Genomic DNA, 10,776 nt, shown 5'->3' on the forward strand with positions numbered 1-10,776 from the left:
TCAGCCCATGCTGATGTCATGTGGGTTCAATGTGGTCAGCCCACATGGGCTTCCCATGTTGGGCCCATGATACTAGAACCACATGGGCCCCACATACTGTTGCCCAGTACTATCCCATTCCCAGATAGCCCACTTAAAAAAGGACTGGGGCCCACATATCCACACCCAGGTCTAACCCATATATGGTCAGCCCATGCTGATGTCATGTGGGTTCAATGTGGTCAGCCCACATGGGCTTCCCATGTTGGGCCCATGATACTAGAACCACATGGGCCCCACATACTGTTGCCCAGTACTATCCCATTCCCAGATAGCCCACTTAAAAAAGGACTGGGGCCCACATATCCACACCCAGGTCTAACCCATATATGGTCAGCCCATGCTGATGTCATGTGGGTTCAATGTGGTCAGCCCACATGGGTTTCCCATGTTGGGCCCATGATACTAGAACCACATGGGCCCCACATACTGTTGCCCAGTACTATCCCATTCCCAGATAGCCCACTTAAAAAAGGACTGGGGCCCACATATCCACACCCAGGTCTAACCCATATATGGTCAGCCCATGCTGATGTCATGTGGGTTCAATGTGGTCAGCCCACATGGGCTTCCCATGTTGGGCCCATGATACTGAAACCACATGGGCCCCATATACTGTTGCCCAGTACTATCCCATTCCCAGATAGCTGTCAGGTTCTGTGTTTTATTCTGTTTCTGTGTCCTGAGTTCTCCTCGTTGTCCTGTCTTCCCCTTGATTGTTCCCAGGTGTGTCTTGTTCTCCTGATTACCCTCAGTGTATTTAGTCCCTCCTGTGTCCTTTGTTCCTCGTCGGGTCCTTGTCATATTGTCGTTGTCGTACTTTTGCCTTGGTCTGCCGTTTTGTGTTGTTTAGCCGCCTGTAAGACCAGTTGCTACCGGCGTTGAGCCGGCTTCCGCTCAGCCGTGCTGCCTGGCCGCGGACTCCGTTTATTGACTGTGTTTTTGTGGACTATTTTGTTATTAAATTACACCACCGTCAACTTACCTGGGTCTCCAGCGTGCTGCCTCACCATCTTCACCACCACATTTCATGACAGAAGGACCCGACCAAAAGGAATTACGGTGAGGCCGCATTATGGACCCAGAGGGTTTAGAGGAGCTGCTCCGAATCATTCGCGAGAATGAGGAGTCAAGGAGTACGTCCTCGTTTGCGTTGAGGCGACTGGGGTTCGCCATACGCCTGGGACTGCTGTTGGACTACTGGGTTCCACGTCTCCAGCACCCCGCGCTGGTGGAGCTGCAGCGGGAGGCAGAGGATATACGCCAGACAGCCTTCGCGGCGTGGGATGCTAAACCTCTGCCTCCCAGGCCAGACATCCGCTCCGCCAGCCCAGCCCCAGCTCCAGCCTCTGCTCCTCGTCCTGCTCCGCCGGACCCCGCTCCGGCTGCCGTTCCTGCTCCGCCGGACCCCGCTCCGGCTGCCGTTCCTGCTCCGCCGGACCCCGCTCCGGCTGCCGTTCCTGCTCCGCCGGACCCCGCTCCGGCTGCCGTTCCTGCTCCGCCGGACCCCGCTCCGGCTGCCGTTCCTGCTCCGCCGGACCCCGCTCCGGCTGCCGTTCCTGCTCGGCCGGACCCCGCTCCGGCTGCCGTTCCTGCTCGGCCGGACCCCGCTCCGGCTGCCGTTCCTGCTCGGCCGGACCCCGCTCCGGCTTCGGCTCCTGCTCCGCCGGATTCCGCTCCGGCTCCTGCTCCTGCTTCGCCGGATTCCGCTCCGGCTCCGGCTCCTGCTCCGCCGGATTCCGCTCCGGCTCCGGCTCCTGCTCCGCCGGATTCCGCTCCGGCTTCGGCTCCTGCTCCGCCGGATTCCGCTCCGGCTTCGGCTCCTGCTCCGCCGGATTCCGCTCCGGCTTCGGCTCCTGCTCCGCCGGATTCCGCTCCGGCTTCGGCTCCTGCTCCGCCGGGTTCCGCTCCGGCTCCGGATCCTGCTCCGCCGGATTCCGCTCCGGCCTCCGTGGACTCTGCTCCTCGTGCCGCTGCTCCGGCAACCTCTATCCCTAGTGCTCCTTCCGAGATCCCTAGTGCTCCTTCCGAGATCCCTAGTGCTCCTTCCGAGATCCCTAGTGCTCCTTCCGAGATCCCTAGTGCTCCTTCCGAGATCCTAGTGCTCCTTCCGAGATCCCTAGTGCTCCTTCCGTGTCCCCTAGTGTTCCTCCAGTGTCCCCTAGTGTTCCTCCAGTGTCCCCTAGTGTTCCTCCAGTGTCCCCTAGTGTTCCTCCAGTGCCCCCTAGTGTTCCTCCAGTGCCCCCTAGTGTTCCTCCAGTGCCCCTAGTGTTCCTCCAGTGCCCCCTAGTGTTCCTCGGCACCATGGACGCCCTCCGGACCTCCCCTGTGGGGTCTGCCGCGGGCGCCGAGGACGCCCTCCGGACCTCCCCTGTGGGGTCTGCCGCGGGCGCCGAGGACGCCCTCCGGACCTCCCCTGTGGGGTCTGCCGCGGGCGCCGAGGACGCCCTCCGGACCCCCCTCGACGCCTCTGCCCTCTTTCTGTTTAGTTTTGGACTCTTGGCCCCTCCTTGTGTTTCCGCCCACCTTTTGTGGGTAGTTTTTTGTTTTCTGGACTCTGGCCCTCCTTCCGTCGCCCCTCCGCCCACCCTGGTTTTTGAGTTTTGGATTTTGGTTTTGGGCGTCTGGTAGCCGCCCTTTAAGGGGGGGGTACTGTCAGGTTCTGTGTTTTATTCTGTTTCTGTGTCCTGAGTTCTCCTCGTTGTCCTGTCTTCCCCTTGATTGTTCCCAGGTGTGTCTTGTTCTCCTGATTACCCTCAGTGTATTTAGTCCCTCCTGTGTCCTTTGTTCCTCGTCGGGTCCTTGTCATATTGTCGTTGTCGTACTTTTGCCTTGGTCTGCCGTTTTGTGTTGTTTAGCCGCCTGTAAGACCAGTTGCTACCGGCGTTGAGCCCTGGCTTCCGCTCAGCCGTGCTGCCTGGCCGCGGACTCCGTTTATTGACTGTGTTTTTGTGGACTATTTTGTTATTAAATTACACCACCGTCAACTTACCTGGGTCTCCAGCGTGCTGCCTCACCATCTTCACCACCACATTTCATGACAATAGCCCACTTAAAAAAGGACTGGGGCCCACATATCCACACCCAGGTCTAACCCATATATGGTCAGCCCATGCTGATGTCATGTGGGTTCAATGTGGTCAGCCCACATGGGCTTCCCATGTTGGGCCCATGATACTGAAACCACATGGGCCCCATATAGTGTTGCCCAGTACTATCCCATTCCCAGATAGCCCACCTAGTTGCTGAATAGGGCCCATGCATTTAGCCCATATGGGCCAGCCCATATGGGTCTCATTTTAGGTTAACCATATGTGTCCCATGCAGTTCGCCCAGATAAAACCCATGCCCACTCATTACCATGTAGCCCACATCAAACACAAGTGGGGCCCACTCATGCGTGCTGGCTGGGCAGGTAGGAAAATCAATGATGATTCCACCCAACAGCAGCATTTAGAGAATAAAACCTAAAATTGAGCCTTCTGCTAAACCGTAGTTTTGCTCCTGCAATTCTTAAAAATCAATGGGAAAACGTTAATCTGAAAGACGAACAATCCAGATGAGATTAAACAAAGAAGAATCACATATTAAATGTAAAAGTCACACACACACATACACACACCCTCTTTTGCACAGCCCCATGCAGGAACTTTCATGACACCCTTCAGGGTCTGTCCAGCAGTGCAGCAGCAGCAGATTAAAGGTGGGAGAAGGAAAGGACATGAGGACAGAACAGCAGCTGCTGAAGACATGAAAACGTGCATTTAATCGAGTCCAAAATCTGGTGAATAACTGAATACATCAAGACCAGAATTCAGAGCTTGTTTTTTTTTTATTAGAATTATAGCACAGAAAACCAGGGAGAGAAATATTCTGACTGCTGCACCTGCTGCATGAAGTCCTGTGGTGATTTCTGTTGGTCAGATTAAAGGAACATCAAACCAGGACACCAAGATGACAGTAAGTTGAAAGCAGTGCAGTTATTGTCACTGATGAATGTTGCAAATTAAGTATAATGTGTGTTTTCAGCAAATAAGTTTGTCCACTTCTTGTAGACAAAAGTGATATTTAGTGTCTCCAGTGCTTAGATTCTGTTTGAGACACTTTTAAAGAACATTTTCAGAAACAGTATAAAGTAATTATAGAAATTAAAAATCAACATTCACTGCACTAACATAAAAATAAAAATAACTTGTATCTTCACATTGACGGTTGAAAACATCCAACATATCTTTTCAAAATTATAACATGAATTTGCTAAGCAGAAAAAAAATACTGGAAATCTAAATCAAAATGGTTCATTGCAGGTTAAAATAAAGCTTTAATATTCTTAAAGTTTGAAAGTATGACATTTTTATTGCTGCAATAAGAAGCTATCAGCAGTTGCAGATAAAAAAAAAATACAAAACATCACTTGAGACTGCAAGGATTGTCTAATATTTTTGACAGTTTTTTTATTGCATCATTTACAAACTTCAGAAGATTATGGAGAAAAGCATATTAAATATTGCAAAGTATAAATAGATTCTTTATATTAAATTCATGCTTGCAACTAAGTTAATCTTGTATCAAAATTACATCAAAATATATTGCAAATTTTTCCCAAAATTGATCATACCTCTAGCAGATTTTAAATTGAATTTAACAAAGATGTGTTTCTCATAGCAAGTGAGACAAAATATCTTAATAAGTAATTCAGATTTAAGTTTTTACTTAAATAAAAAAAAAAACTAGTATAACAATCATCTACACTCTTCTCATTAATGAAAGGACATTTGTGTTGACTTTACAGTAATTAAACTTTTATAACTGCTCACTAACCTCCTGCAAGTTTTTTCATTTTATTCTTATGATTTATGTTTTGTAATGAGATCCAAGTCTTTGAAGTTGGAAGGCCTCCTTGCCATCGCCCTAATGTTTAGCTCCCTCCAGTTTGGACTCTGGTTGGGCCTCAGAAAAACATAATATTATTCCAAAGCAGAAGAAACATAATGGTAAAAACTGAACCTAAATCTGTCAGCAGTATGTTTACTTTTGTGCCTGACTGTCCTACTGTGATTGTTTCTATTATTACAAAAGACTTTGTTTTTCTGCTCTGCTAACATAAACCCAGCATCAATGAGGTTTGAGGAGCACAAAACATTCCTCCTGCTTTCAGAAGCTGTTTGGGTGACCTAAGCTGAGGAATTCAGTCTCAGTATGCAGAACATTTGCAGCTCTGATTTGGACTCTAATGACAAGTAATGAGCTGGCCTCTGTTTGGATCTGTATGTTGACACCTAATCTTGGCCTGAGAGGTGCCAGCTGCAGTGGAAACATAAACAGACAAAACCAAGACCAGTGTGTGTGACAGGATTTCATGTGGCTATTAACAGACATGTTTATGTCCGTGGATAAATGTTATCAACGTCACCATGGCGACAATCAGAGCTGAGGTGTTGCAGGACTTCAGTTCATAAGACGAAACTAGTCAGAGAGAATGAGAATGTCTACTTTTTCCAATTGAAAAACCCACTTTAAAAACCTTAAATACACTTTTCAGTTTTAATGTTAATCCATTTAGATTTTTGACCATCTGTTTCGCTGAGTCTCATTTGAACTGTTTATCTGTTTCTCAAGGCTGCCACAAAGCTTCTGGATGAGATGTGCCATCTGACGGCTCAATCTCTGACAGCGATGGACACGTCAGAGCACTTCCAGGTCCTGAAGCAGCTGGGCGAAGGATCTTATGGGAAAGTAATGCTGGCTGTGCACAGAAAAAGAGGTGAGAAGTTAGTCATCCAAAACCAAACAGTTCCAAGAAACTAAACTTGGAAATGTTGTTCCTTCTGTTTCCTTCAGGAACTCCAATGGCGTTGAAGCTCTTCCCACGGGACTCCACCTCACTTTTCTCCTTCCTGAGGGAGTACAATCTCTCTCTGTCATTCTGCACCCATCCGTCTCTGACCAGAGCTCTGGGAATCGCTTACTCCACCCCGTCACATTACGTCTTCGCTCAGCAAGCCAGCCTGTTTGGTGATCTCTTCGATGTAATCACACCAGAGGTATGCAACGAGGTGTTTAATTTGTCATATAAACTAAGAAAGAGACTGATAAGGACAATGTTTCAAAGGAATAAGCAGTTTTAATGAAGGACTGTCAGATCACAGTAAGAAATAAGAGAATATGGACAGAAAGACAGATGAAATATTGGTCCACCTGTTCCACAGGTGGGGATGGAGGAGGACTGCTGTCAGCGGGTGGTGTCCCAGCTGTGTGGGGCTCTGTCCCACCTCCACTCCCTTGGTTTTGTCCACAGAGATGTCAAACCTGAGAACGTCTTTCTGTGTGACTCTGCATGTCGATGGGTCAAACTTGGAGACTTTGGCATGGTCAGACCAGGATTATCACATTAAAGCACAATATGTCACTACAAAACAGTCTTGCCAAAAGAAACAGTAATCAACTGTTTAAATACGGCATTTAAGTTGTTTTTTTTTTTTTTTTTTTGTCCCAAGGTGAAGGCCAGGGGAACCAGAATCCCAGAGGTCTGGTATAGTTCTCCTTACTGCACCCCGGAAGCTGAAATTGCTCGAGGAAACGAGGACAGCTGGAGCAGCACAAATGACGAAAACGGTAACTTTCAGGAGGATGGGGATGGAAAGAAAACAAGGAAGCAGAGAGTTTGGGCGTCTGTAGAGCCCAGCACAGACAGCTGGGCGCTGGGCATCCTCACATACGCCATGCTCACCGGCAGTCACCCCTGGGCTGAGACAGCCAGCGACTGCTGCTCATACGCAAAGTATCGAGATTGGTTTGAGAGTGCCAAAGGTCCTGATGATGAACTGGATGTGTGGGTAGAACCTGAAACACAGGGAGCTACTGATCTGAACGGAAACAGACAGAAGGACTGTTCACCTGTCGCCCCTCAGTTTGCCTGTTTCACACAGTTAGCCTGCTCCTTCTTCCAGTCGCTTCTCGACCCCAGGCCACAACTTCGAGGACGACCTGAGGATGCTCTCAGTTACCTTGGAGACCACTGGATGATGGAGAAAGAGAGGATGAGGCAGGAGAAGGAGAAGAACAGTGGAAAGACTGCAATTAAATCGGTGAAAGAGATGGAGGGGAGAGGAGAGCGGTGAGCAAAGATGGTTGATCACAGTCATGCTTGTTACTTAGCATTGCACTGTTTTAAAATGTATTAACCAATATTCATATTAATGAATATGAATATTGAAAGCTCTATTTTTGTAATTTTTGTAATTCAAGCAAATATTTATTTATAAATTTTGGGGGATCTGGAACGTGTGAAAAAGTTAGTCACTGTAGAAAATGCCATAGAAACCAAGCTATGCAGTCAGGAAAAGTATGTTTCCTTAATTTTTCATAATAAACTCTCCAAAGTTATGATAGACTCTGTCAGTGTGTAATTTTGTTGTGGCCAGTCATAAATGACAAAACACACTCCTGTCCTAGAGCACCAACTTCCTGCAACCTTTGAATGCATCCCAACACGACTACAGACAGAGCAGAAGGTCATTTGAGTCTAAGGTCTATAACATTTCCAAAGTTTTGGAAATAAAATTAATAAGAAATGCCATGGGTCGTAGAAAAGTGTGGGAGTATCAAACAATTTTCCTCACTTTAGATAATTTGAAACATCTGCTAATTTGCTGAACAATTTAATTTTGAGGATCATTTGTCTTAATGGCAGGATTTTAGGTTGCGGTGGACCCAAACAAAGAAAACATTCTGGCAAAAACAAGGAACTTAGAAAACTCACATGAGGAGGAAAGTACATAGACCTAATAAATGTAACAAAGAAAATCTGCTCTGAATGGCTGGAACCAAGAAACCTTGATCAAAATGTGGAGAGTGAAACCAGGTGAGCTTAATCAGAGGAAACCATAACAGCTGTGGAAGAGTGTGAATCAGAGAGACAGTGGAAACAAACACAGAAAACACACCAGGACCTAAACTGAAACACAGATCTACAAAACAAAAAGAGGACAAGTCTTCAAACCCCTGTGGATCTTGACTGTTTGGTGGAGATGTAACGGTACCATGTCCTTGTAAGACTCTGTCTGTTGAGCTCTGTGATATATTTGGATCTAGACTGGAGAATACATCACACTGGGTGATGAGTGCTATGTCGACTAGAAACATGTCTAGAGTTCAGTTTCATTACAATCACAGTTAGATCTCTGCATTTTTTACAAAAAAAATTACCTTAAAAATTTTATCAAGTTTTCAGTGAATCAAAGACATTAAGATTTAACAGCTTAATCATTTTATTATTCCGCTGTAGTGCGTTTGTAAGATTATACACCAAAGTGAATATACCACACACTGTGAAGTCCATCAGGAAAGCTTTCCCTAGGAGTTTTCAAAAATAGACACTCAGTAATCAGTTTGACATTAAGACCTTTCAGCACCACAGTCGTGCCAGAATCTTTAGCCTCATCGTCCAGCCAAGTCACACTCTCAATGATCATGCAAGCACAAACCGCCGGATCATTTTTAGATCTCAGAACTGGCATGAAACACTGAGACTTGATAACCATCATTAAAGGAATCACTTTTTTTCTTTCATTTATATTTTGTAAAGGTCACAGCTGCACTGAGAGAATGACACAACCAGGAAATAACGTAGATGGGCGTAGTTTTAGCCTACGCCTTGTTTCTCTGCCAATAAATAGCAATCTAATATCCTGACTGTGCTTCTCACAATGAGAATGTGGGGAAAGGCTACCATGTAATGTGTTTGCCAGAAAATATCTGATCTTTAGCAAACGTGTTGAAAAGAGAAAAACAGTAGAAGTGGGAGTAAGGTCAAAGAAAGGTCATCTGCAACAGCTGAATGTTAAACTGCTGCCAACTTAGAATAAAATGTAAGGAGGTGAAGACAAAAACATAGAAGAGTTTTCTTCTGCAAAAAACTATATAAGCTCAAAATAAACTTAAAAATAAAACACCTCCTTTAACACCTTGTTGAATGTTATTTTCAGAAGGTCCTGAAAGCATGTCTAATTTAAATAACTTGACTTTATGTCATAATTCCATGTCGGAATGAGAACCAAAAAAGGATGAAATCTTGTAACTGTTATCTCTTCATTGCTCCAAGTTCTCTTCCTTCATCACTTCCACAGAGAGAAAACACCGTTGCAAATAGACTGGCTAAGGTTGCACTATAAAGACTGACATGTTTGGTATCTTCATTGCTATCTCACCAATGCAATAAATATAAAAAGACACAGATGAGGAATTAACTAACAAACAGTCCCAGAAGTTGACCCAATAGACATCCAAATCAACTTAAAGAGTGCGTTTAAGCCACCTTCAGGATGAAATGTCATAATTCTAGACTTTAATATTTGGCCTTCTAGCTCTGACCCCATGTCCGTTACAGCTTCACCCAGCAGCTCCTAAATCTTTTCAGCAACCAGTCATGAAGTTCAGCTGCTCCTGGTTTGACCCATCAACGACTTCCTGATCTTGCAGAGTCACAAGCTGGGGGCCTTTGAAGTAGCCTGAGCCAGGAATTTCTCCTTATGCACAAGAATCCATACAATTTCAGTAACGTTTAATGGATTTTAGGAAAATCGACCAACACAAAGCAGTTTCATTGGATAAATAAATTTGAAAATGTGGCATCCATTTTTATTCGTTCCTCAAGATAACCACTGTATAGATCCTCCTCTCACTGCAGCTGTGGATTTTTTGGGGGATTTCTCTTACAGGTTTGTACCCTTACATGAATTTTATGCCAATTCTTCTTTACAAAATAGTTAAAACTCAGACTTGATGAAGCGTATATACAATTAATAGTTTTAACTCATCTAATCTAAATCTAATCTTTAACCATAAAAAAAAACAGTTTTTGGTCTGAACTATTCAGTTTCAGCTCTAGTTTTATGTTTAGCATCATTATAAGAAACTGCTGCTAATAAGAGCTCTCTGGAAGAGGAACCAGAGAGCTGCAGTGGTGCTGCGAGTAAGAAAAGTCTGTCTGTAATTCAAACTAGACTTTTAATAATCAATCAAAATGACAAATGAGGCGGCTTGGAGGGAGGTGTTGGATGTGTGACAGCATGCGTGGGCCGAGCCACGATCAGAACAGCACCGAGGTCCAGACATACAGTTCCTGTCAGACATTCATATCCACTCATCCAGTCATAACTGATATAGGAAATTTATTTGAATTAGTCTTTTTCAAGGGTGAAATGATACAACCAACAGCTTTAATAATTGTCTGTATGTTTGAATTTAAATCAGATTTTCTCTGATTTATGCAAACTTAAAATACAGTCATTGAATGGTTTGGATATTATTGAGAAGTTTTTGGGTTTTTTTGGCTAAATTATCTAAATGAAAAATATGATGTACTCTTATATAAATGAATTACTTAATGTAGGGATGTTTTCAAGTCTTCATTTCTGTTAATTATTATGATTTCCTGCTTATAGATAATAAAACATTTATTATTGGAGCATTACATCAGACCAATAAAGAATGTTTTAATACAGAATTTTGTGCTTCAAAAAAGTATGTTTAATGTCTAATTTAAGGTTAAATTTATAGGTGCTTTTAATCTAACAAAATAACCTTCACTTGAAGACAATCTAATTTATTGAATATGGCTGTATATGCATAAATTGCCTGTAATATTAGGTTAAATGTTTGGCAACTTAGACCTCGACCAAACTGTTTTATATCCGTCAACAAGTTTCTTGTGACCAGATTTCTGAACATATTTCC

General features: G+C 44.6%; 1 protein-coding gene across 1 annotated transcript; it reads left to right on the top strand.

Annotated features, from left to right (window-relative positions):
- Positions 1-3,700: 3,700 nt before the first annotated feature.
- On the top strand, positions 3,701-7,430 carry si:ch211-171h4.3 (serine/threonine-protein kinase SBK2). Its single transcript, XM_055055279.1, has 5 exons — positions 3,701-3,999; positions 5,659-5,803; positions 5,881-6,083; positions 6,249-6,410; positions 6,537-7,430. The coding sequence occupies exons 1-5, from the start codon at positions 3,994-3,996 to the stop codon at positions 7,158-7,160; spliced, it is 1,140 nt and encodes a 379-aa protein (XP_054911254.1). The 5' UTR covers positions 3,701-3,993; the 3' UTR covers positions 7,161-7,430.
- The last annotated feature ends 3,346 nt before the right edge of the window (positions 7,431-10,776 follow it).

Source organism: Poeciliopsis prolifica, unplaced genomic scaffold (assembly GCF_027474105.1).
Source record: "Poeciliopsis prolifica strain line A6 unplaced genomic scaffold, Auburn_PproV2 SCAFFOLD041, whole genome shotgun sequence".
Classification (NCBI taxonomy): domain Eukaryota; kingdom Metazoa; phylum Chordata; class Actinopteri; order Cyprinodontiformes; family Poeciliidae; genus Poeciliopsis; species Poeciliopsis prolifica.